Consider the following 27,949-nt stretch of genomic DNA (forward strand, 5'->3'; position numbering starts at 1 on the left):
TGGAAATCGTGAATGGACATCATCATTAGCCAAGGACCAAGGTAACCACCATGGATTCTACATTGATTTCCTATACATCTCCACTTTGTTTGTTCTTCATTAGCATCAATAGCTTGGAAGAGCCAAGGACAAGCAAATATATCCATCGTCAAACCATGAGAGACACATCTCTTTTCGAATGAGGTAGGCATGGTCAACAGGTTGCATTCCTAATACATGTATGCACATTCAAGGTTGTAGGTTTACATTTTAACGACAAGGATACATATTGGGGATCTTATTATTCTTTGAGCAATGGACCTAGAAACTTGGGACATAATTTGCAACTTATCCCACGTTGCCACCTCTGCCTCGTGGTAGTTACGTGGATCAGATATTCTTCATTCATTTATGAGCTTTCTCATTTCCCCTCTTCAAGATAGTAACCTACTACATATAGGAGGCATTTGTTTGTTATGAAAACGAAATAAAACAAAATCACAAGGTGGTGCAATCAATTTATTAAAAACCATAAAGGATTACCTAGTACCACGGGTGAATTCGGGTCTCTAGTGGAGGTGAATCGATAATGGGAAGTCATGAAACCAATGTTTAGGCGAGAAGGGGAACATGGGTAGTAGGGAGGAGGAGTTAATTCCATGGCAGGAGACATGTATGCCTTCCAAGGTAATGTGCACCCACTCATCAAAATAAATGTTGGGATTAAGAAAGCCAGAAAAGGGCAGGATTTCATTCATTAAAGGGTGGTCATCATCTCACGTGTGTGTGTGTGTGTGTGCGCTCTTTACAAATTCAATTCGATTCCACGGGCCAACACCAGCCAACCAACAAAAGAAGACAAACCAGAGTGTGAGTGTACTCTCTTCTTCTTCTTCTTTTTTATGACACAAGAAAGAAAGAAAAAGCAGCAGCAGCAATTATTGATCAGAAAAAGCATTCTGTAAGGTTTTATGTGTGAGAGATTTGTGTGTGTTCCCAAGGTTCACTATGCATACAGCGAATTTTTGGAAAGATAAACTGCTTTTCAATAGCCCCCCCCTTTTTAGGCCCAACATCCAATTGGCACACTCTTCACTACATAATATTTATGCTACACAAGTAGACTTTATTTTTTTGAGGAGGCTCCCTGGGACAATTTAAGCACCTCCACATTGGGACACTTATTAGCACCCTACTTTTAACCACCCATAAATACGATTGAGATCCAATCTTATTGATTCATTATGGTACCAAATCTCAATCCTATACAATTTGTCTCTACATAGCCCCAGCTTCAACTCACTAACCACCACCAGTTGAGTTAGGCTATGATCGAATACAACTCAATTTGTCAAAACTTGGTGATCGGAAATGAGGTGCTATACTGTTATACCATGTATGAGTTATAAAAGTGATGAATCCACAAAGCATTAAGAAACCCATCAACATTACTACTACTACTTCCTCATTGAGTCCAACGAAATAAAAACAAGGAAGAGAGGGAGCTTAGCTCATATGAGATATATAATCATATTTGTTATAAAAGTTGGAGATCCTTGCTTTGCTTCTAGCCATGGCTACATCTTTTTACCTTCTTCTTATTATACTTAATCTCATCACTTACAACATACCACATATTGATGGAGCTCAACCTCAAAATACTAACATTATTACTAATCACACAAATTCCCTAGAGATAGAAGCCCTATTATCTTTCAAGCACAACCTAGAGCAAGGTGATGATGCTCTTCCAGATTGGGTGGAGATTAGCAGCAATAATCAATCAGTAGTGTGCACATGGACAGGTGTGAAATGCTCGCGCCAATCACCTTCCTCCTCTTCCATGGTGGTTACCTCTCTCCAACTCAATGGCAAGAATCTCAAAGGCCCTCTTTCACACAATTTCGCATTCGGTCTACCGCACTTGGTTGTCCTGGATTTGAGCTCCAACCTATTGTATGGCCCCATTCCCGACACTCTCGGAAACCTCCACAACATTAAGATGCTCAATATGGCTGACAACCAGTTCAATGGATCCATACCCTCAGCTCTTGGGAATTGCACACATTTGACCACTCTCTTGCTCTCCTTCAATGCTCTCTCAGGGCTCATCCCAGCATCATTTGCAAACCTTGGAGGCTCAATTGTTGCATTCTCAGCTGAGGGAAATCTACTCTCTGGACCAATCCCAGAATGGATTGGAACATGGGGCCTTGTCGACACCATCCTCCTCGGGGGTAACCGATTCACAGGACAACTTATCCCGCACATTGGCAACTGTTCCTCGCTAACGACCTTATCCCTCGAAGAAAACCAACTCATCGGTCCTGTTCCTCCTGAACTTTGCAATGCTAGAGGTCTTCAAGCCTTGTATCTACAAAGCAATCACTTCATGGGTACCTTGGATAATGCCTTCCAAGAGTGTACAAATCTCACGGAGATACACCTGAATGACAACCAGATATATGGGGTTATACCATCTTACTTAGGGAATCTTCCCCTTGTCACTGTCGAGCTAGCCGGGAACAATATCACTGGGACCATACCACACGAGATTTGGAATTTGAGCTCTTTGCTCGGATTCGATGCCAGTGAAAACTTTATCGTTGGTGGCCTCTTAGGATTCACAAATGCTTACAATAACACATCTCTTCAACACCTAGGTTTAAGTTTCAACCAACTATCAGGACCGATCCCTGACTCGGTCGGGGCGCTCACCAACTTACAAGTATTATTCCTGAATGGGAACAATCTAGAAGGTCCTATCCCTGTCGAGCTTTTCAAGTCATGCACGCAGCTCACCACGCTCAACCTTGGGTCAAACAATCTGTCTGGATCAATCCCCGAAGACATTGGGAAGCTCGTGAACCTAGAATGCCTTGCCCTCTCGCACAATCATCTCTCCGGGTCCATCCCATCGTCCATTGGGCTCGTGCTTCGGCAAGCATCCATCCCGACATCGAGCTATGTCCAACACCATGGCTACTTCGACATGTCTTGGAATGAGCTATCCGGAAACATCCCAGAGTCGATCGGAGAATGCTCCATCCTCGTCGAGCTTCATTTGAACGGAAATCATCTCTCAGGAGCGATTCCTGGACAAATCTCACGCCTCGCCAATCTCACCAACATAGACCTTTCCTGTAACAACCTCAGGGGATCTATCCCATCCGAGCTCGGAGAACTCACAAAGCTCCAAGGCCTAAACCTGGGTTTCAACCAACTCACGGATCAAATTCCTGCAGAGCTGGGCCTGTTAAGGAGCTTGGTCAGGATGAATCTAACAAGCAACAACCTGGTTGGAACTCTACCGCATGAGCTAGGGAAACTAGAATCTCTGCAACAACTAGACCTCAGCCGAAATGGGATCTCAGGGGAGATACCTCCCGGATGGGCGGTGCAAATGTCCGCCCTAATCGAGGCCCATCTTCAAGAAAACAAACTTGAAGGGAGCCTAGCCAATTTCTTCATGAATCTTAGCTCGGGCCATTCATGGGCAGAACTAGGATTACTTAACCTTAGCCACAACTCATTGGGCGGACACATCCCTACCGAGTTCGGATTAACTGTAAGTGGCTTGGCATACCTCGACCTTCACCACAACAAGTTTAACGGAAACTTGCCAGCCACCATTTCACACCTATCTCAACTCGTGTATCTTGATGTGTCACAAAACGATCTAAGCGGCCCTATACCATATGATTTATGCCACCTGGCAGGGCTACGATACTTGGATGCATCAAACAATGATCTTGTGGGTGAGGTTCCACACATGGGCATTTGCAAAGGCTATTTCAAGGAAGAGTCTTTTCAAGGAAATGAGGGTCTATGTGGGAACCTAATGAATGTGGGGTGTGATCATAACAAGGTCTCTAGTGCTTTTTCCTTGGGTAACTCTAGAGGAACCATAGTTGGTATCATGCTAGGGAGCACCATAGCTATTCTTTGTTTGCTCTTTGTGTTGGTTAGGAGATGGAAGACTATGAACAACATTGCCATACAGGTTGCATCCTCGTGTGATCATCACGAGGAAGAGGCAATGTCGATGATGATGAAAATGAAGCTTGGTCATAACATCACTTTAAATACCAAAACACCTATAATTTCTATCAACGAACCATTGAGCATCAACATCGCAATGTTCGAAAGGCCTGAGTTGCTAAGATTAAGCTTAGTTGACATTTGCCACATCACTGACAACTTTGCTAGTGTGAATGTGATTGGTGCAGGCGGCTTTGGTACGGTGTATAAAGGAATGCTCCCTGATGGACGGGTCGTGGCTGTAAAGAAGCTATTGGCCAACTCGTCATCTCTTAAGCAAGGAAATCGTGAGTTTGTAGCTGAGATGGAAACATTGGGAAAGGTAAAGCACCGAAACCTTGTATCCCTACTTGGCTATTGCTCGGCTGGACCCGATGAAAAGCTCCTTGTTTATGACTACATGCCCAATGGTAGCTTAGACATGTGGCTTAGGAACAACAAAACCTTGGCCTCTAGTGAGACTAACATCTTATCATTGGAATGGAGCAAAAGGTGGACCATAGCTTTAGGGACTGCTCAAGGACTAGCTTTTCTGCACCATGGTTGTATTCCCCATGTCATCCATCGAGATGTGAAGGCAAGCAATATTTTGCTCGACTCAAGTTTTGAACCCAAGGTGTCAGATTTCGGGCTCGCTCGACTTATGTGTGCATGTGACACACATGTGAGCACTGGCATTGCTGGGACATTTGGTTACATACCACCTGAATATGGACAAAGTTGGAAGGTGACATTGAAAGGAGATGTGTATAGCTATGGTGTCATATTGTTTGAGCTTCTAACTGGTAAAGCGCCCACTGGCTCTGAGTTCAAAGAAGCAGAAGGAGGGAACTTGGTAGGTTGGGTTAAGAAGCAAATGATGGCGAAGAAGGAGATTATTAATTCTTTGGATGCAATTATTGACCCTAGCATTAGGGGTAAGTGTCCTATTAACGTCTCTTGGAAACTTCTTCAACTTGCAACTCTTTGTACCTCTGAGGTTCCTCTTAATAGGCCAAGCATGCTCCAAGTTGTTAAATACCTAAAGCACCTTGAGAACTTGGGTATTTAAATGGTTTCCCTACGGAACATAATTATCCAAAGCTCAAAGAACATCATCGCGAGTTGATAAGCTCAAATTTGTATTCCATGACTTTCTTCATGAGTTAATGAAACCTAATTGAGGATCATAAAACGCAATCCAAAGTTTGAATGCATGACCTAATGTGATTCTTAGGTCTCGGATTATAACTTGGAAAATTATTTATGAATGAGAATGGTCTTCCATATTGTTGACTCCACTATAATATTATTACCACAATTCCAAATTGTTTGCAAACCAATGTAATTCAATCATTTAGACACCAGCCACAATTCAACAATCATAATTTCTCATTGTTATTCAATGTGTCTTATTGTATATGAAATAAGTAGCTTGAGTCAATAGCTCGTAAAGGATATTATTAAATATTATCCTATCTTCTTTAAGTCATAAGTTCCAACTACTGACTTACAAATTTTCTCAATGTGCATCTATGGGTTTCTTGTTGTTCCAATATCTCATTTACATCTATGCATTGTGAGACTTTCTTCAAAGGGAAACATAACTTGTACATATGTGCATGCTTTTCTACCAACCCTAATCCTTGGAATACACGCCAAGCATAATATTAATCAATATGTTTATGTAGATGAGGAATAGTATTGATTAATATGTTATTATGGCATCCAGATAGGGTCATACATCCATGGCCATTTTTTCCATTTTTAGCATGAAATGTTGTATTTTTTAATGTCAATTTGATTTTAAGATGCCATCGTTGAAGAGTAACATACATATAGGATTACTTTTCATTTCAAAGATTATATTTATTTGATCTACTTCAAAAAGTAATGACTATGTACTATTATATACACAAATTATTAACGAATAATTAATCGCCAAGAGAAAGCGAGAGCCTATTCAATTAGTTTAACTACATATATGTATAATTGGGCCGCAACAAACACATGCAATCAAACATCTCCCCTTTCTCTATCTAACTCTCATCTTAAGAAGTTGCGTGAATTGAGAGAGAGAGAGAGAGAGAGAGAGAGAGAGAGAATAATGTTTTGGTTCGAATTTATGATCACTTGTTACTTAGGTCACCCCATCATATAAAATTTTGCATGATGCTACCTTTATGTATAATTTTAATATTTGTGATACTTTCTTAGTGAAGGATACTTCTAATGTAACGATGTGAAAATGAAGGGCATATATTATATTTTGACGTAAAATAAAACAAATTTGCAAATGAAAATTGCAAGAAATAGTACGTATAAAGGGCGGGTGTGACCATCGAAGTACAACCATATCCATACTTCGTTGTACCTTCTTAGAAAGATGGAATATATTGTTTGTCTCTTTTGTTGGAGAAGGTGGAGGTAAGTTAATCTTCAAAAGGTATGGACCATGTAGCTCGCTTAACATACCGATTAAGGATGACTTGAATATAGAGTCACCTAGTAGCCCCAGAATGTACCATTAGTATAGTAAATTAAGTTTTTGTGAAAATTAATGGGCATGTTGTAACACAACCCCCCATGATGCTTATACCATTAAAAAATTCAAGTTCTTTGATCACGTTAAAATTTTTAAATGGTTCTATTTGTAAAGGAATTATAAACCAAAGGTCATGAATGTGCATGCAACCTACAATTACCCAGAAGCTAACATATGATGTGTAACATTAAAAGTAATATGTTATTGCAGATGAGGAATGGTAGCACCACTCCGAGCCCATACTCCTTTGTACCTTCTTGGAAGATGGAAGATATTGTCATTATCCCGTATCAACTATGGCATTGTTTCCAAGTAGCGTACAATGAGACATATTAACTTATTCTTGTTTTGCAATCCACTATTTCAGAATTCAAGCTTGAGATCATGTACTTTTCAAGAAAAAAGTTATGTACAATAGTGGGAATATTGTTTTTTAGATTTTAGTTTAAGAGCATTGGAGTGACCACTAAAGATGTATGTATATCTGAAATCCACACTAAAGCTTTGTAAAATTGGGTACTTCATTTGGGGGAAAATGTATTCCATATTCAAGAGTGCATCATTTACAAATTTACAATACCATATTTGGTGAAGCCCAATATTATAACTCAATGATGTGCAAAAGATAAACCCCATGCTGGATTGTCCACTATTAGTTCCTGATTGTGATCAAAACCTAAAGAACATCATTGATGTAGCTATTAGGGTTAGCAAATTAAAATGACCAAGTCACACACATGAAGAGAGTTGGATTCAATAGTGTGAGCATTTACTTGATTCTCACTGTTCACTGAAAATGAAACTAGGAATAAGAGTTATTTTCTTCGAAAGAACTTCTAATCTTAGATCTACCTTACCTAGGATCATACTAACATCATCATCTAGTGACCTAGTAGCTTTTCTTTATATTTAGTCAATGAAGATGTTTGATGTTTATGTATCACTTCACAATACATACTATGTCCTCTCTCTTCTCTCTCTCTCTCTCTCTCTCTCTCTCTCTCTCTCTCACACACACACACACACACACACACACACACTAGAAATTAAATATTGGGTTTTCAAGAAATATATGTCTTTAAGAGTATGGTAACACTAGTGCTTCCGTATGGGTTTAAAGTATGAGGCGGTAACATCCCTAAGTCTACTAGTACTAGGGAAGAGTTTTAAAACTGAAAAGAACTTTAAGAATTTGAGTTAGACCAATTAGTTTTAAATCCGTGAGCACAGTGCAAGTAGGAGTACAACAAAAATACAAGCACATGGATAGACTTTGGCTAGACATGCTCAACAAGATGCTCATTGCCCACAAGAAACTAAATCCATGCACATGTCGAAATGGACAATATTTACCTTCAATTCTTTTATGGTAAATGGTCACATGTGGGAGAGGTGGTAAAGATTGAAGCAAACACAAAATATCCTTACCTAACTACTACCAAGAGTGTATCTTAATAAGTTGTGGGCTACTTGACTCTTTGTGCAAACTAAATGGGTACTAGAATATGGCTTGGTTAACATTGAGAGCGAGTGTAGAAACGTTTATCTTCAAAAGTTGGGTATGATGGAAATGCATTGATTGGTCGACAAGGTCTTGTTGAATTAGTGCCCCCAGCTTCATGTCACTTCTCCATGATGTGCAAACCAAGGAAGAAATGAGCATGATCAAGGCAAGAGTTATGTCTCCCATCCCTTCTCTTGAAACCCGCATTTTACTTTCATTTAGTTTTGGCCTTAACCCTAAGTTAGAAGCTCACCACCCTAAGTTTCTACCATAGGTATTTGAGCTTCAGAACATGCCTATCATACAATAGAATCAAGGATAGGAATAGAATCTCTTGAGAGAATTTATACATAGGAAGAATAGCACAAAGACGGGAAATCTATTGCTTTTGAGATTGAGAAACTTGATTCTACTAAATGTCGGTATTCAATTGAAGAAAAAGAACTTTTTGTGGTGACGTTATCTATATGGAAATTGAACTTGTGGTCACAACAAACCGCCAGTCCTTACAATAATTTTAAAGATAATTGCTCATGAATTGGTTACTAATTTGCTAATGACTTTTTTTTATTTTACACATTACCAATGTATGTGGTTAGTTATAAGATTTTAAGTCTACTAGCAATTTTTTTGGACTTGGGTCTTTAAAAAGTCAAAAACTACTTTGAATCAAACCATCCTCAATTTGATGGTCAAACCATATGCGCCAATCAAATAATTGAGGATTATTAGTTGGGCCTATGTGCTAAAGAGGCGTACAAAATGGGGAAAATGTCTCCCCTTATTAGACTGACTTTTGTTTTAATAACTCTGCAACACGCATCATGAAACCACGATAAGCTTGAGATCATGTAGTGAGCACACCAATACTAGGTACGACTCGATGCCAAGGCGGTGGTATGGGACACCGATCGAGGCTCGAGTCTGTCTTGACCCCTTTGCTCGAGGGTGCTCACATTAGGATTAAGCTCTAACAGGTCCCATGATCAAGAGATGCTCTCTTGGAGGAATATAACCCATGAAGGAACAATAGAGAGAAAAACCCATAAAAGACCCTAGCTCGTCTAGAAAAGTCAATTCATGAACAACTTAAGAATCCAACTCATGATAGGTAACTCAAGATCAATGCCCACGTCATGATAGAGTCATCTAAAGCATGATAACTAAAGCATGATAAGAATCCAGGATAGATTATCTCATTATATCCCATCTCATAATAAGAAACCACAATAGACCATCGTAGAAAGGCAAACTCATGAAGAACTACCCAAGATATGGAGACTATCTCACAATTGATCGTAGGACAATAGAAAGGCCTAGAAATGCACAACCCATGATAAGACATCCAAAACAATTAAAGGAAATATCTCTAATGATACGAAGATAAATTCATGATAGATCTCTCAAGAGAGGATTCAATTGAAACCTATGATGGACTAATTTAAATGAAAGGGGTGATTTTACCTTGCGTATGGGTCAAAAGTGGAGGTGATCAAGAATCAATAAGGTTTCTAATCCTAGGAATGAGATTAATTAACCAATTCAAACAAGCATGTTAGACACCGCAACCCCCAAGTATAGAAGTTCAAAAATGGACCTCTAGAAACTCAAAGTTGTTGTACAAGAGATTGAAATATGGAAGCCTCATCTGCCTACAAAATCCGTAAGCATACAACCCATACAACCCTCACTTCCACACATTGGACCAAGTGTTATCGAGAAAAATGTGCCCACAGGATCAAGGCTCGAGCTATGGGGAATCAGTCATCCTACCAACACGAAGAATCCGAAAGTGATTATGAACGACCAAGGATGTGGTGTGGAACGTCTAGACCTATAGTGCCTTGACAAGAAGAAGAAGAAGAAGAAGACGATAGGCACAAGTTTGTGAAGGTTTGTACCATGAGGGATGGCCGTATGAGCCAAGAAGGACCAAATTTATCCAAGCTACCCCACTGTATGAGCCAAGAATGGAGCGGGCTGGGAGATAGCTCACCATCTCGGAGGAAACCTTCAACACATTCTCTGCATGACGCAAGGAATGAGTAGAAGGCAAAGAGCTGTTACGACACATGACAAGACGACATGGCCCACCTGCATTGATCAAAGAACAGGCCGCCTTCTATGGTCCGATGTTCTTCTATGATTTGTGGCTCTTGAGTACTACTGAATCCATAGTTACTTGTGCCCGTTGCTGTGTCCCTTCCCTCTGCAGAGATGACTCGTTATTGTTGCCTCTATAAACATGTATACATTGTTTCACTTTGTGCAGAGTTTTGGATTTGTTAATGCCTAATTGGATAGTGACTTAAACAGCTCGACTGACAACAATTACTTTCTTATAACCTTCTATAGGAATTTGGAAGGGCGACAAATAAAACATTCTTCAATTAACTTCACTCTATCCCCTTTTCAAGTAAATTATTATAGTTTCTTGATTAACATACCATCCAAGATATAAATATCAAGTTTAGAAAACATTTTAACGTTTACAAAAAGAAGGTGAAGCAACTTTCACTAATTCGACTTCTGGTGAAAAAACTCCTCAAAGGCACAAGTAAAGAAATGAAAAATCTACAACAAATCACTCTACGCCTATTGGTACAATAAAATACGAGGGACATGGAATAATGGTCACATGTAAGTTCAAGTTTTAATAGGATTTGAGAGGTAATTAACAATAAACCTCCCTATTTGGCCGTGTCAAAAAGTGCAACAAGGATCAAACATTACAATTAAGTAGTTTGGAATACTCACAATCTACTGCCAGCACATTCCTCCAAGATGGATTGCAACCAAGGAAGCAGGGAAACCAAACCCGTGTTGTGGTTTATGTTAAGGTTAATTCTCTATCGATCAAGGTAAATGAAACACTTGCAAGACTAGAAGGACAAAGAAGCATGGCACATTAATTCCATAGGATTGCCTTCAGCAACATCTACTTCAGATTCACTTCATGCTCGCTACTGGATTAGGTCATACTAGTTGGACTTGCACAAGTCCTACAATATCTGAGTGAGTAGGCTATACAATATCACTCTTGACTCTTTCCATTTTCAATATTTCACAACTAACATGTAAAGAATTACTTATAGATAGAAAACCATCATGAAATAAAGATAGAATTATTCACAAGGAGATAACAGTAATGTATCACAATGGCTAAAGCAACATTTATTCAGATCTAAACTCGTAACATCAACCGTTTTTCATGTTACCCTTCATGAATCTCAAGTACATATACTCTTGTGCACTCCTCAACTATTAGCTTTTTACTGGATGACACAAGGATATAATTGAAAGAGAGCTTTAAGACATTTTAAGGTCTCTTGCTAACCTAGCTCAGTTCCAATAGCCTGTAATAATCAATGAGATGAATCAAAAGTTGTATATATTAATCAAATCTACTGTCCCCAAAAATCTAAGCCATTTTCAGCTTTTTACTCCTAGCCCTCTGTTCTGAAGCTGACATTAGCCTTCCGAAAAACTTGAAGAACTCATCTATAAGAATCACCGGGAGTGAAACTATAAGAACTAAAGCCCATTCATTCAAGCTGAGAGGCACAATTCCAAAGATTTTCGATAGGAAAGGAACATATAGGATCAAAAAGTGAAGCCCGAAGGACACCGACATAGCCACAAGAAGATAAGGATTGACCCAAGGTTGCATGACTAGAAGGCTTGTATCCTCCGATAATGCATTCAAAGAGTTGAACATCTCAATAGACACAAGAACTGACAAAGAGAGTGTCATGGCTTTCACTTTGCCAGTTGTGAAGTAATCACATGGATCCTCAAATTTGATCAACCTCGAACCTGCAGTAAAATTGTTTACTGAAAATCCTTCCCAAGCGTGACATTCCCCCCATGTTGTTAGCTTCTCAAATGGAATAATGCTATGTCCATCAGCTGATAGATCAATGCCAAGAAAGCTCGGGCAAGTATACCATATAGCGAAAACACCGACTGTTGCAACCCCAACATATAAACCAATAACCTGAAATTTTACAATCATCGATGAATTTAACCAGCAACAAAAGTGAGAAATTTAATAGATGATGGCCAACATGATTTAGAGTTCCATACCACATAGCGAAGGAAAATATAAGGACTTATAAGAGCATCATCACTTCTTCGGGGTGGTTTCTTCATGATATCAATATCAGGTGGATTAAAACCCAAGGCTGTTGCAGGAGGACCATCTGTAACTAAATTAACCCATAAGAGTTGTACTGGAATCAAACCTTCGGGCATGCCTAAGGCAGCTGTCAAGAAAATTGATGCCACCTCACCCATATTCGAAGAGATCATATACCTAAAAGCACCAGATAAACCAGTATGATACAACCAGATTACTTAACAACACAAAACCACAATTACCTGAACAGATTATTTTAACACACATACCCGCCAGGATTTGAAGAGAAATATAATACAAAAGTTATTAAAATAGGGATTATTAGAGAAACCAATCACCTAATGAAAGCTTTCATATTGTTGTAAATAGCACGCCCTTCAGAGACCGCTGACACAATAGTACTAAAATTATCATCTGCTAGGACCATATCAGCTGCCTCCTTAGCAACCTAACAAAAATTATATTTATAGTAGGAAGTGAGTTACTTGTACAGGTGATAATGGATATGAAAATGAATCACGATACTAAATACTTAATGGCTCTTTCTCTGATACCTCTACCTATAAAGCTACTACTTTTCTGTCCCAACCAATGAAAAAGATGAACCAAGCTTCTTATCTATCTCTTATGATCTCTTACGCCCTCATAACTTGTAAATTGGTTTTCCACACAATAAAACAAGGAAATATCAAACATGGACTTCTTATTTATTTCTCATGATCTCTTATTGTTTTGGGGGGGTACATGACATGAATCCATTTTACCAAGGGATCTATCACTTTGCTTGACCCATTCAAAGTTCTGAGGAGAGGCCAATGAGGGTAACAGTCCCATTCTGTTTGAAGGGCACGGTTAAAGAATGGCACCAACCTATGACAAACATTAGATAGATTGTCCTACTAAGCATTACCAAACAGGCTTACATACAATGATAAAATGAAAAAGCCACCCAATTGTTACAGAGTAAGCATGGTTGTCACAGTTTTTCTAGATGACAGAATGTCTTCTTGCAAATACATCCCATTTTGGCTTTTGTTAGTACGACACAATACCACTGAGGGCTGATTTATTTCAGTACAAGTCAGTATCAAATCAATATCGATTCATTACCTAACAAAAATGAACCAGACAAACTTCCTTACCTCTGTCCCTGATATGCCCATAGCAACACCAATATCTGCAAGCTTCAAGGCAGGGGCATCATTCACACCATCCCCAGTCATTGCAACTACCTCACCAGCCTCTTTAAGCATACGAACGATCTCTTGTTTGTGTCTAGGTTCTGCTCTAGAGAAAAGGAGCCCACCCTTTCCTTTTAGAATTTTGTGTCTCTCAGACTCGTCAAGTTCCATGAATTTCTTTCCAGTGAAGCTTTTGTTACTTAAATCTTCACCATCATTAAAGACACCGATCTCCAAGCAAATCGCCTCTGCTGTGACTTGATTATCACCTGTGATTACCAGCACACGAATTCCTGCCTCTTTGCAGTCACAGATAGCCCTGTGAACCTCTCCACGAGGAGGATCCTTTTGCCAAAAACCCATCATAAAATAACTTAATACAACTCATAAAATAGAGTAATGAAACACGAAATGAAAATTCAAGAATATGGATCTTCATACCCGTAAGCCAACCATGCCCACAAACACCAAGCCACTCTCAATCGAAGCATAGTTGATTGGGTCTAGGAGTTGATTGTGAGCATGATGTCCTTCTCCATCGTAAGAGTTGAACACCCCGAGGTCTTCTTTGTAGGCAAAAGCCAAACATCGCAAAGCTTTGGAACTCATCACATTCAATTTAGCTTGTAGCAATGCTCGGGTATGATCATCAAGTTCTATCACAGATCCATCAGATAGTTGTAAGTGTGAGCTTCTCTCAAGGACATTCTCCACTGCTCCCTGGAACCCAAACTCATAGTTAGAAATTAGAACCATGATTTTTGTATCGGATTTTGATGCCTGTATAGCCAATATGCATGTAGAAATCCATACTAAGAATGTAATATGAGACACCAACCTTCACTAACAGTTTATTATTCCCAGTACGTGTGCGCACAATAACACCCATGGACTTCCTTGTTCGATCAAACTCAAGCAAGGCCACTTTTTCCACCCTCTCACTGTACCAATCACAACAACCTGTAAAAATAAATACTCTGTTGAGTCCTCAAATAAGGAAGTATGATGAATACATGTGTGTCGACATTGCAGTCTTAGAATTTCCAGGCTGCCTCTAAAAGAATATTTCGTACCTAGCTTTACAACAAGATAATCCAACGAATGATCAATACGATCATCTTTTCGTAACTTCTTCAATGCTTCCCGATCAGGTACCCCCATCTTCTCAACCAATACCTGAGATAGACATATAAAGACAAACATCAAATTTAAGTAAGGTTGATAATTAAACTCTACATGATTCCGATCATCTACACGAACATTCAGACAATACTCTAGGCACCACAATACCATGATGCCCTGCCAATGCATCCCAAACACAATTTAGGAGATAATTCTATGAAAAATTAACTATTACATGGCTCTAGAAACCCCCATATGCCACATCATTTCTGTGGATGCCTCTAGGAAACCCCTAAAAAGGAAGAAAGACAGGACGAATCAATCATGTAATTGCTCACGTTTAGGGGGTGTTGGGGGGGGGTAAACAAAAACACAAAGGTATTTTACAGTTTTTCACTTACAATAGTTACTTATCATATACCTTTAATGCTGCCTCAGTTGGCATACCAATGGCTCGAAACTGATGCCCAGAAAATGCAACTCCTGCTTCAGTGCTTACAGCAGCAATACCCGAATCATTACAAATTGATGCAACTTCTGCAATTGTTGCCAGATTCACATCAAGAACTTTGTCATCACTCAGACCCACTACTTTGCCATCACTTGGATCATATGTCGTTCCATCGACATGGTAATCTCTGAAAGATCCTGCTTTTTCACCCATACCAATCATCTCCATCACAGCCATTTGGTTTGTAGTAAGGGTTCCCGTCTTATCAGAACAAATGACAGTTGTGCATCCAAGTGTTTCTACACTAGGAAGTTTTCTAACAATTGCATTCTTCTGAGCCATTTTCCGTGTTCCTAGTGCTAGACAAGTGGTTATAACTGCAGGCAAACCCTCTGGAATAGCTGCCACAGCCAAGGCAACAGCGATTTTGAAGTAGTAAGTGCATTTCTCAAAGGAGAATTTGATATTTCTTGGCAACCCATTGACAATCTCCCATGACAGGAAATACTTGTAGTTTATAATCCAAACCACAAGGCAGATAACACCAATCACTATAGTGAGCCATTCTCCAAACTGATCTAATTTCTTCTTGAGTGGCGTATCTTCATCTTGCAAGGCAGCCTCTTGGATTTGTGCTTGGATTTTCCCAATTTCAGTTTCCATACCTGTGGTGATGACAATGCAAACACAAGAGCCATTCACCACTGTAGTTCCTGCAAAGCAAACACACTCTTTTCCTTGCAATTCCACATCTTCTTGTTGAATCTGGTGATGGGTTTTGTTAACTGGTGCACTCTCACCCGTCAAAGAGCTTTGCTCAACCCTAAAAGTGGAAGTCTTGAGAATAGCCACTCTCATATCAGCAGGCACTTTATCTCCGACTCTTAACTCTACAATATCTCCCGGAACAAGTTCTCTAGCAGGTAAATCACTCACGTAAACACCGTTTCTTAATACCTTAGCATGTTCGGATTGCATTTCCTTCAGAGCTTCCAAAGCTCTCTCCGCATTGCTCTCTTGCCACACACCAACAATAGCATTAAGGATGAGTATAGTAAGGATGACCAAAGGTTCAACATAAGCTGTTATATCAAGGTTTCCACCATCTCCATGTCCATCAAAATAAGCAAGTGCAAAAGATATGATGGCACAAACAAGAAGGATCTTGACCAGCATGTCATCAAACTGTTCCAGTACAAGCTTCCACAACGGATGGCTCGGATGCTTATCAAGCTCATTGAATCCGTACAATTTTTGTCTTTCCTGGGCTTCAGAGGTCTTCAAACCGCGAGAAACTTGAACCTCAAATTTCTGCTCACATTCGGCAATGGATTTGGCCCATGCAGGAAAAACAGGGCTTGAAGGTTTACCATTCTTATTTGAACCATTTGACGACATATTTCTCTCTGTCAGTATCTCTTTTTTAGCAAAGAAGACGAACTACTTCATACCCTCCTTGAGAGAGGGAAAGAGAGACAAAAAAAGGATAAGGTCAACCAAATCCAAATATTTGCGAGCTCTCAAAACTTCTAAGAAGAGTACAAGTCCACAAAATCTGAAACTAGAGGGTTCTCAAAAGGCTCGTTATCCACTGAATCTGAAGTCAAAAGGCTCTTTCCGAGCTCTCAGACTGAAAACAATCCACCAGATCTGCTAATGAGCTATAGAAAGCTAAGAAAACGCAAAAAATCGCTTGTCACAAAGCTATGCACTGAATCTGAAGCAAACAGAGGAGAAATTACTCTCAAAATGCAAAACCCTATTGATCTAAATATAAAAAACTCTCGACTTCTCCTGTCAACACTTTGACCGTATACATTCTCAATCCAGTTTTTTTGAAAGGAAAGAAGTAAAGAGTCCTCTATGGAAACAGGAAACGTTTCGCTTTGTGCAAGATTCAAACGACGTGGAAGGGGGGAGAGATGACAAAAAACGATTAAATGAGGAAATAAATAAGATGCAAAAGGGAAAGAAAAGATCGATGACTGCAGACAGATCGAAACTCTTTTTTATTAAGAAAATAAAAATAAAAACAATGACAGTGAAGATAAATAAACACTGCTATTTTTTAGTACAAGATCTGCGGACATGGACATCATAGGAGAGCGTTAAAAGACTAGCGTGAAGAAAGAGAGCACCATGAAAAATAGCAGAAAGATAGATCAAAGACATGTTGGTGCTAGCAAGTAATGCATTAAGCAGAGAACAAATAGATCAAAAGAGAAATGAAAACGCAATAGCAGAGAAAGGAATCAAAAGAAAGAGGGAAAGAGAAGGAGAAAGATGAGCTTGGCAACTGTGTCATTCATTCAAGAGAAACCAAAGCAAAGGGAGAGGGAGACAGAAACAGAAAGAGAGGAGGTTGGGGTACCTGGCTTATTCGTTCATTCGATCGTCCGTCTGTTTATTCGGTCGCAGGCTCGCGAGAGAGAGAAAGAGCGATTAGGGTTAGGGTTAGGGAGTTTACACAGAGTGGCTGTTAAATATATATATATACATATATGTATGGCAAAAGCGATGCCCTAAATTTAGCGGCGATTCCTCTCTTTTCTATCAAACACGCGCGCTCTCAGGATGTACATATACATATGTATGTATGTATGTATGTATGTATGCGTCTGTCTGTCTGTCTCTCTCCAGTCCAGTTCCACACACACACAAATATACATATGTATGTATACATACATACATACATACATATATATCCCAATTTACACACATACACACGAACACAAAATAACCGTCCATTTATTTAGTTCATTCTCTATTATTGTGCTTTCTGGTTTCTTTTTTATCTCTCCCGCTACATTTGGCGGCTCTCTGTTTACTTTATTTTTATTTTTGCTTTCGGGGAGGGGATGTCCTGCCAATTCTTTGTCTTTTGCAAGTAGAACCTTCCACGACCCTTCCTTCCTTCAGAAAGTCTCTCTCTCTCTCTCTTCTTTCTTTCTTTCTTTCTTTCTTCTCTCTCTCTCTCTCTCTCTCTCTCTCTCTCTCTCTCTCTCTCTCTCTCTCTCCTAGTAGCTCCCCCAACCCCATGCGTTTCAACATTACATTCATATGTGCTTCTAGTTGTATGTGCACAAGAAACACACTCATGTATGTTTGTGTGTGTGTCTATGTGTGTGTGTCGCCACCTCGTGCTTTCAGAACATCTGATTTACGGCCACTTTGGAAATGGAGGCCTTATTTCATGCTTATGCACGTCTCCCCTTCATCATCCCAGCACGCACATCCTCCTCGCCTCCTGGGTCATTACGGCCTCCCTCCGAATCCACCCACAACCGTCACTTCCAATCCATCTCAAGCTTCATTCCGCTATCTAAACTTTTTCGTTATTCTCTTAATGAGATGCCTTGCTTCACTCCATTGGACACCCATGACTTAAATCTTGTGTCACCTAATGAGCTCTCTTAGTTACGTGCTTAACAATTCTCATGCGCTTTAGAGCCTATACTTTCGACCAAGCATTTAGAACGTAGGAGCCTATGTCTATAGATTTGAAAACAAGCTAACCAAACTTTTTGATATTCTAATATGTGCATGCATAGGTTACCGATTTCCCTTTGTAGTACTATATTTCTATAATACTAAGGAAAGGTTCATTGCAATGTGGAAGAAGACCCAAGAAAAGTTAACGTGGAATTCTATGGGAATTTCTTTTTTTCTTTTCATCTTTGAATGCCCCTTTCAAAGCTCTTTATTCAAACATGAGGTGACCTCAATAAAAATGCATGAACTATGCGGTTATACATTCTCCAATAGCAAAGACTTTCTCTAATATTGCTTCTTTATGGGTCCCATACTACAACAACATCGTCACCGTCTCTCTCTCTTTCTCTCTCTCTCTCTCTCTCTCTCTCTCTCTCTCTCTCTCTCTCTCTCTCTCTCTCATTGGCATCCCCAATAAATATATTTACACTCTTGCAATTTCTCAATTTTACGAGATTGTTATGTGTCATTGTTGGTGTTAAGCAAGGACGCCCTTCCTCACTAGCTCTCTTTGGGTTGAAGTAGACATGACTTGGACACAATGTTTATCGACTTGTAATAAAAAAAGGCATTGCGAAAAAGCTATGATGAGGAATACAATTACTATGCTTTGGTCATATAAATATACCCTAATACGAAAGAAGATCCCCCGAGGCTTTTGAGTGACTTGGAAAACTTCTGCATATGTAACGAAGGAGCAATCAAATCTTGAACTCTCAACAAATACATATACATATTGACACTTTTGGTGACAAAAATGCTTCTCTATAGGGTTGAAGTATGGGTATCATATGGTAGCATCCATAAGTCCAATTAGAAAGAGTTTGAAAATGTCCAAGAGCATTTCCCTATGAAGATTCTACTCCACAAGATACAAGCATCATACATGCTCCTACTTCCTTTAGAGAAGATCGCTTCCCGTGGAAATCATGGGCATAGAAAGATTGTTAAGTACATGCTTAAGGTTTCAAAACAACCTTATGTCAACTACAATTGTTAAGGAAACAAGTAAACAATTTCAAAGGACATCCAAAAGCTAAATTCGAGTTTATAGATTTAGCATGGATACAATTTGAGAAGATACATGGATTTGCTTTGGAGAATGTAGAGTTTCTCTCTGATGCAATACTACATTCCTCTCCCTTTTGAATGATTTTTCTTAAAATGAAAATGTATATATTGGAAATATGTTGCATCAAGTTGCAAATATATGTTATTTTCAAAATGAGATAACCTCAATCAAAGATACATAGAGAGCCATCCCTTTGTCTATCATTTGCACCAGTGTTTCTATACAACTTAATTCATGTGCATTCCAATGTGAGACAATACATTTGGGTGTGGGTGAGGAGACAAGTCCTCATACATTCTTCCGCACATATCTTCCATCAACAATAGCCTTGACAATTAGCACCGGTCGGGCCGTAGTAGTGACAAGCGCCAATGACAATTCCATGTATCACCATGCAAAGCTCAACGGGATGAGGATAGTGGTACCGGTTGCGTGGAAGCAGATCAAGGCCTTCAAAAAGCGACAGGAGGTGGAACCTGATCCAGATGGAGAAGACGAGGACACCGACACGGACAAGGAGCCAGATGAGGATCGAAACAACGACAGATCAGAGGAGGACTATTGAGGCTTGAACCGGAATCTCCACCACTTCACTAATTGGCACCTACCCAAGGATGTGCGGTTTGGTGGGGGTGGATGTCTTGGAGGATTCCAACCACTAGGAGAAAATCTTTGCCGAATGTATGTGAACGGTGGGCAGTATGTATGTGCGTTGCGAAAATCCGCGAGTATGTGTTGGAATGGGGCGGGAGAGATGGATGGCGGGAGACCGAGCTTCGCCGGTACCGATTGCACCGGTTATGGCACCAACCAATGTGTTTCCGGATATGTACTAGAAACAACCGAATGAGAAGAGAGAGATGCGTGTGCACACGCACACACACAGTATACAGAAAACTGGAAAAGAAAGGAACGCACCGGACACTGACAGAGACACAACTATGCACAACTAAGAGATATATATATATATACATACACATGATCAGCCGATTAGATTACATCTCCGGCTCTGAGCTGGACTGACGGACCAGATACAACGAATGTCTATAGGTAAGCCTCCAGTCGGGGAGCACTTAGACTCGCGGTTACGTGTGGAGGCCTTGCGCAAAAGACACTGCAAAAAACCGGAAATTCCTCAGAGCATACGAGCTCGAACGGAACTAAAACCCTAAACCTGAAATGAAACCCCCAAACCCTAATAGATAAATGGCAAGCTAAAACAAATCGGGACAAAAAAAAACGGGGAACCCAAACAAAACGGGGGGGAAAACTAAAAAATGGGAACCCCTTTACGAGAGACTCTCCCCCCCCTGTATAACCCAAGGGAAGGTACGTTACAAAATCGGTCCAATATTCCTCTCCTATGTCACACCCCCACTACGTATGCAAGTGCACTAATGTACACATGACACTTATCCTTCACTAACTCCCGTGCACTTTAGCACCCTTATGTACACCTGACACTTATTCTTCACTAACTCCTGTGCACTTTAGCACCCTTACATTTTCCCTTTATTTCTATTTACATTTTCTCTATGTACATGTGCAATTGTTGCATATCGCCGACCTTGCTTGTGTCATGAATACATAAACATCATGGTTTCACTTGGGCTTCAACCCAAGACTTTGTAATACATAATCAAGAACCTAACCATTAGGAAAGCCTATGATCATATGAGATGATAAAAGATACTTCTTGTAATACACGGATTATTGTAAATACTCTAGAACATTCTAGAACATTAGAGAAATCTCTAGGCTATTCTATAGGAACCTATAAATATAGACATACAATTCTTCTCAAACCAATTCGAATAAACAACAGTCTTAAGCTCTCATCGCCTATCTTGTATCAATTCTCATTCTATCTTGATGCATTCATTCTTCTCTTATCACTTCATTCCTCTCTTCTTGTGATCTCTTTACATCTTTCTTCCGCCACTCTATCTTTTCTCTTGGTTCTGACAGCTCGTTCCACCCATTTTTCTCATTGTTGCCGGAAATCCTCACAATAGCGTGAACTCGGCCTAATGTACAAAAGAATGTAAATATTAAAGTATTAACGAGTATAAGACAGAGTAGTTAATGTGTACTTTTATGATCTCACGAACGGAGGGAATAAAAGTGAGTGATGGGAGAAAATCGTGGGAGAGGATATCTGACAGAAAACGGTTGTCGTAACTGCTGATGTGATCGACCCTCCTTGAGCTATAAAATGAGGGGAGGAAGACTATTTTAGGAATCCATTGTTTTTGAGGGGTAGGTGTTGTCGGTTTGAATTGCGAAGCGCCAAAGTTATGTTCAAATGGATTGGTGGTGGTGAGGCCTCTGCTCGTGTAGGAAGCCCGTGTGCTCCGGACTATATGCTCATTTGTGTGTGTGTGTATGTGCGGTGAGCTTGAAGCTCTGTTATCCGGCTAACGGCCATACTTGTATTCCTTTTCCGTCTTAATTCATTATCAATATTGTTGTACTCGGTCTCTCTCTCTCTCTCTCTCCATTGTTTCATTCTCTCTGTGATTGCGTCGATATTTGTATCTTCTCCGTGGTGTCCGGGGGTGTCGCTCTTTCCTCCCTTGTTCTACATTTACCCATTGTGCAGGAGAGTCGTGTGCTCATTTTCCCGGAATCTGATGTCGCGGCTACCAGTGCAAAACAAAGGCCTCGATGCATAGCCACAGAAAAACCGGAAATAGAGAGTAGGAATGCAAAGTTTGCAAAGCTCGGTTTGGTAGCACTTCCTCGTCCAAATCGTGGATCCCCCTTTCAGTCTTCTCTCCCTCATTTATAGCTCAAGGAGGGGGAGACTGTTACATCAGGCTATTAAGACAATCACTTTCAATCCCCGATTCTCTCCTCGATCGCCTCCAGTTAATCACCTTAATTCCTCTATTTGTGTGACCATAAAGTACCTATCAAACCCCTTCTACCTAGTATGCATCAACACTCAACTAATACTATGTTATTTACACATGTTTGTACATAAAGACAACTTTGTGTGCATCCATGCACACCCCCGTTCCCGCGCTCTCCGACTCCTTTACTCCTAGTAGTTGGAATTCCCAAAGACATCCAGCCCCACCAAACCTCACATCCTTCGGCATGTGCTGAGTAGTGAAGCGGCAGGGATTCTAGCTCGATCTCTACTCATCGTCCCCTGATCTGTCGTCGATCTAGTCTTCATCCAACTCCTCATTCTTGTCGTCCCATTTCTCTTCATCAGACCCTGGAGCCGATTCCGCTTCATGTCGTTTCTTGAATGCCTTTATCTGTTTTCCTGCATCCGGTATTGCAATTTTCGTCTCGTCGAGCTTGGCTAGACGGTATGTCGCGTTGTCGTTGGCGCTTGTCACCACGTATGTCTTGTGTCGAGAACTACACGTCCCCTTATGCGCAACGCTCGGCCACAACCGAGCTTAGAATCATACACAAAAAACAGGAATGAATGTATGACACAGTGAATAGAAGAGTACACAGGATGTTTACGTGGAAAACCCAAACTAGGGAAAAAACCACGGCAGCCCACATGCTGCAAACTATCACTATGTTATAGTGTACAACAGTAAAGCACCGAGGCAACAACCTCGAGCTTTCTATCTTCACCACAGGCGGCGGTTACAATAGAGGCAACGACCTCTTCCTCTCTCTCTCTCTCTCTCTCTCTCTCTCTGTGCACAGTTACGCGCTCTGATCTCTTGCGCCAACAAGAATGACAACAACACTCTACGTCACACAATAAGTTTGCCCTAAGTCATATTTATACTAATATGACTTTTCGGCTATTTACAAATATAGCCTCGATGGACTCTCAGAAACATATTTACGAATATGTCTCTTCATCCGGTGAGCACTCCTCACCGGGTCTGCACCATGTGGCTCTCCGTAGCCAGGTACTCCTCATCCGGTTCTCACCGGGTCTACACCATCCGGCTCTCCGTAGCCGGGTACTCCTCATCCGGTTCTCACCGGGTCTGCACCATCCGACTCTCCGAAGCCGGATACTCCTCATCCGGTTCTCACCGGGTCTGCACCATCCGGCTCTCCAAAGCCGGGTACTCCTCATCCGGTTCTCAACGGGTCTACACCATCCGGCTCTCCGAAGCCGGGTACTCCTCATCCGGTTCTCACCGGGTCTGCACCATCCGGCTCTCCGAAGCCGGGTACTCCTCATCTGGTTTTGGCCTCGGCCTATCGGCCTCAGCTGAGTTTGCTCATCAACACTGTTCTTCTCCCTTCCCATCCGGAGGGACCTGTCTCCCAACATCTCGAACCATCACCGTGTGAACGTACGGGTCAGCCGACGCTAATTGTTGAGGCTGCTTTTGTAGACCACCTAGTCGCCTTCCTCGATCTTCCACGACCGGAGTTAGTGCGTCCAGTCAAAACCTCCCTTGCTCTTCTTCCTTGCCTCTTCCACCCTAGCCGTTGCTCATTCCATATCAGCCGGCCTTTGCTCTAGATGTCGAATCCTCGCCGCTAGTAGTTCCTCCTGGTTCATCTCACCTGTCCAATCGATTGTCGTCCACGATCTATCATTTTCTCCACCAGCATAATCGGCTCCCCAAACTCTCATTCTTCGATCATCAATTCTACGAGCATTGCTAGTATGGCAAACAAATAGCCACATCACACCCAACAACAACATTGAGAGAATCGAGTCCACTCGATTTGGTCCACTTGGATGTTTATGGCCCAATGTCATATCATTCTCTCGACGGTGCCTTGTACTTCGTCAGTTTTATCGACGATTTGACTCAGAAGGCGTGGGCTTATCCGATCAGAACGAAAGATCAGGTGTTCTCAATCCTTTCTGAATGTCTCGCAATGGTAGAGAATCAGTCCAGTCGAAAGCTCAAATGCCTTTAAACCAAAAAGAGAGGAGAGTTCAAGTCTGAAGAATTTGTCACATTTTGCCAATAGCGCGACATCATATGTGAATATACGACACCACACAGTTTGGAGCAGAACGGAATTGTCGAGCGAATGAATCAGACAATTCAAGAATGGATATTATCCATGCTCCAACACTCTGGACTGTCGGATGGCTTCTAGGCAGAGGCCTTACTTACGACAATACACATAATTAACATGTCTCTAAGTAGTGTTGGGAACCGAGACCGTCAATGCGGAGCATCAAGAGCACCTAAATATGAAGATCACTGAGTGTACAAGATGGGGGCTATAAAGAATAAAAACTGAGATCGAGATCGAGAGAGATAGAGAGGCACACAAGATGTATCGATATTATTCAAGATGAACAACAACAACAAACTAGGTTGCAAAGCCCCTTATATACTAATTGGGCTAGGGCAACTACCCTTTGACCTATTTATAGAATTGTCCTAAATCTAGTTTGTCCAAGAGATAATATGAATACGACCATTATAGACTAGTTTTTGACACTCCCCCGTACTGGGCATATACAATGAAAATATGTAATATAAAAAGCAAATGGACAATACAAATTTGTACAAGGTTGTTGAACAAATCAGATTTTTGTTCGAGTCGGTAAACTCCAAAAAACAGAAGACCGATTTGGCGGGGGTCAAAGAAACTGAGACCGAACCTTGAATTATCGATGATGATTGTTTGAAACCATCTTGAGTGTCCGATTCAATCAGATTGATTCTTCATTATGCCCATCTAGTGCCGAAGGGATATGAATTGGACCGCTGAAAGACACTTGGTCATCCCATCTACGACATTATCGAATGTAGGTATCTTCTCAAGGCTTATTTTTCCTGAAATTACGCAGTCCTGAACAAAATGATATATCACATTGATAGGCTTCGAGACATTGTGCTGAACCGGGTTTTTCGACAGAGCAACAACACCCTGACTATTGTTATAGATAACTGGAGCCGAGTTGTATTCGGTTTGTCGAAATGTGCAAACCAACCGACCGAGCCATAAGGCTTCTTTCGCCGAGTCGAATGCGGCTATGTATTTAGCCTTGCTCGTTGACGTGGCAGTGCACTCCTGAAGTTTCTTTCCACGAAATCGCTTCATTGCTGAATTTGAAACAACATCCGGTTGTCGATTTTCGACTATCCACACAGCCGGCAAAGTCCGAGTTGGTGTATCCGACTACGCCTGAAGTGTCATTAGGACTGAATAAGATACCATAGTCTTTTGTGCCCACTAGATATCTAAACACATGCTTTACTGCATTCCAATGCGATCAGTCGGGGTTGTGCATGAATTTGTTGACGACTCCGATGGCATGAGCAATGTCAGGCCGTGTCGCGACCATCACGTACATCAAGGAGCCGAATGCCGGTGCATACGGTACCGAATTCATATCTTCCCCCTCTGGACCGGATGTCGGGCAGTCTCATTGAGATAACTGAAGGTGAATGGGGAGCGGGGTCGAAGCAGATTTGGCTGATTGCATGTTGAAGCGTTCTAAGACACATCCAATATAGTCGGATTGAGACAGAAACAATTGTCGTTGATTCCGATTCCGACTTATCTTCATCCTAAGAATGTGTCTTGCCGAATTGAGATCCTTCATGGCAAACTTCAAGCGCAGTTGCCAAACAAGTATGACGAGCTCTCCGACATGTTGGCCGGAGAGTAGCATGTCGTCCACATAAATGATGAGGAAGATGGGTGACCCATCTTGAGCTGTTTCGGTAAACTGGCAGTGGTCCTCATCGTTCTTTCAGAAGTCGACTGATTGGATGCAACCGTCGAACTTCTTGTACCACTGTCTCAGTGCATGTTTTAGGCCATATAGACTCTTTGTAAGTCGGTTGACTAGATGTTCCTAGCCGGATGCCACAAAGCCTTTTGGCTGCTCCATATAAATTTCCTCCTCTAGGTCACCATAGAGGAATGCCATTTTTACATCAAGCTCCAAATCTTCGGCTGCCATTACGTGGAGCATGAAATGAAGGGTCATCATTTTTACCACTGGTGAAAAGATATCGTCGAAATCAACGCCATATTCTTGTCGAAAACCCTTTGCTACTAGTTTGGCCTTGAACTTTGGGGTGGCTGAATCAGACGTCTCTTTTAATTTGTAGACCCAATTGCATGGAAGAGCACGTGGATTCTTCAGTAATTCGACCAAGTCCCAAGTCTTGTTTGCCCAAATGGAGTTCATTTACAACTCCATCGCCAAATGCCATGTGGCCGAATCGGCGGATGCCAAGGCTTCTTCGTATGACGTCGGTTCACCATCATCTGTGAAGAAGATTCCATGAGAGTACCTCTTTGGGGGTTGCGACAATCTCTCAGATCTTCGAGGTATGACTGGACTAGTCGAGTCGGGTATCAGAGTTGGATGGTCCAAAGCCAAATCATTCGACTGTGCCGAATCGGTGTGAGAGGTTTCGACTACCCATAAAGTCGACCTCGTGTTTTGGGCTGGGCCATCATGAAGGGTTGGCACTTCGGAAAAAGTTTCCCTTCGGACTTCAATAGGCATTTTTGCCTTCTTGTGCATAACTAACTCATTGAACACTACGTCCGAAATTCGAACGACTTGTTTGTGCTCGGGGTCCTAGAGTTAGTATCCAAACTCGTTGTCCAGTTCATAGCCAAGAAAAATACATTTCCTGGACCTCGGTTCTAATTTGTGGCGGTTGTCTTTTGGTATGAGGGCGTATGCCTCACATCCAAAAATCCTCCACTTGTCGTAATTCAGCTTTCAACCGGTCCATAATCCATGAGGTACTTTAAGTCCTAGAGGCCTACTCGGCGACATATTGATTATGTGTACTACCATAAGTAGGGCCTCTACCCAGAAGCCATCCGACAATTCGGAGTGTTGGAGCATGGATACTATCCGTTCTTGAGTTGTCTGATTCATGCGCTCAACAATTTTGTTTTGCTCCAGACTATAGGGTGTCGTATATTCACGTCGAATGCCGTGTTGTTGGCAAAATTTGACAAATTCTTCAGACTTAAACTCTCCCCAATTGTTAGTCGAAGGCATTTCAGCTTTTGACTGAACTGGTTCTCTACCATAGTGAGCCATTTGGAAAAGATCGAGAAAACCCGACCTTTGGTTTTGATCGGATAGGCCCACACCCGACTCCAACTATCACTATGAGAGAGGAAGAGTACAACGGTAGAAGACTTAGAGGCAACGACCTCGAGCTCTTTGTCTTCCCCAATTGGCAGTTACAAACATAAATGACTTTCTCTATCTCTCTCCCTCTCTTGGTCTCTCTGTACAACGATAATGATAACAACATAATGAACATTGTTGCCCTAGTTATATTTATACTTATATAACTTTAGGACTATTTACAAATATGACCTGAAACAGTCACATTGGAACATATACATAAATAATGTCTAGACGGATACCAACCGGATCCATCCAATCCGGTTTCTGGATACCTTTCAGATCTATCTGGTCCGGTTCTTTCCTTCGGCTCGTCCAATTTTCATCCAAATCCCATCCGGAGGGACCTAATTCCCAACAAGCCATCA

At 41.1% G+C, this 27,949-nt stretch overlaps 2 protein-coding genes across 4 annotated transcripts; one reads left to right on the top strand and one right to left on the bottom strand.

Annotated features, from left to right (window-relative positions):
* The first annotated feature begins 1,368 nt into the window (after positions 1 to 1,368).
* Positions 1,369 to 5,443, top strand: LOC147859657 (uncharacterized). Of its 2 annotated transcripts, XM_087324346.1 has the most exons (2): positions 1,369 to 4,342; positions 4,440 to 4,666. In XM_087324346.1, the coding sequence occupies exons 1-2, from the start codon at positions 1,553 to 1,555 to the stop codon at positions 4,521 to 4,523; spliced, it is 2,874 nt and encodes a 957-aa protein (XP_087180472.1). In that variant the 5' UTR covers positions 1,369 to 1,552; the 3' UTR covers positions 4,524 to 4,666. The 2 variants fall into 2 exon arrangements, with proteins under 2 accessions (XP_087180472.1, XP_087180470.1); XM_087324344.1 differs by having other exon boundaries at positions 1,370 to 5,443.
* A 5,756-nt stretch (positions 5,444 to 11,199) lies between these two features.
* Positions 11,200 to 17,390, bottom strand: LOC147859658 (calcium-transporting ATPase, endoplasmic reticulum-type-like). Of its 2 annotated transcripts, none has more exons than XM_087325065.1 (9): positions 17,312 to 17,390; positions 14,911 to 16,570; positions 14,441 to 14,543; positions 14,206 to 14,327; positions 13,809 to 14,087; positions 13,329 to 13,712; positions 12,525 to 12,634; positions 12,135 to 12,363; positions 11,200 to 12,045 (listed from the first exon to the last, which is right to left on the bottom strand). In XM_087325065.1, the coding sequence occupies exons 2-9, from the start codon at positions 16,336 to 16,338 to the stop codon at positions 11,470 to 11,472; spliced, it is 3,231 nt and encodes a 1,076-aa protein (XP_087181191.1). In that variant the 5' UTR covers positions 16,339 to 16,570; positions 17,312 to 17,390; the 3' UTR covers positions 11,200 to 11,469. The 2 variants fall into 2 exon arrangements, with proteins under 2 accessions (XP_087181191.1, XP_087181190.1); XM_087325064.1 differs by having other exon boundaries at positions 14,911 to 16,611; positions 17,312 to 17,376.
* Positions 17,391 to 27,949: the final 10,559 nt, after the last annotated feature.

This window comes from Azolla caroliniana, unplaced genomic scaffold, assembly GCF_043228905.1.
Source record: "Azolla caroliniana isolate FFs.n. ecotype wild unplaced genomic scaffold, voAzoCaro1.0.p SCAF_9, whole genome shotgun sequence".
In the NCBI taxonomy this organism is placed as follows: Eukaryota; Viridiplantae; Streptophyta; class Polypodiopsida; order Salviniales; family Salviniaceae; genus Azolla; species Azolla caroliniana.

Bases quoted from the DNA above. Each gene is read 5' to 3' on its own strand.
- LOC147859658 (XM_087325065.1), bottom strand. From the start codon at position 16,338: ATGTCGTCAAATGGTTCAAATAAGAATGGTAAACCTTCAAGCCCTGTT. The intron at 14,328-14,440 runs GTACGAAATATT...TTATTTTTACAG, and splicing joins TTATCTTGTTGTAAAGCTAG to GTTGTTGTGATTGGTACAGT. The intron at 12,046-12,134 runs GTATGGAACTCT...GTAAAATTTCAG, and splicing joins ATATTTTCCTTCGCTATGTG to GTTATTGGTTTATATGTTGG.
- LOC147859657 (XM_087324344.1), top strand. From the start codon at position 1,553: ATGGCTACATCTTTTTACCTTCTTCTTATTATACTTAATCTCATCACT.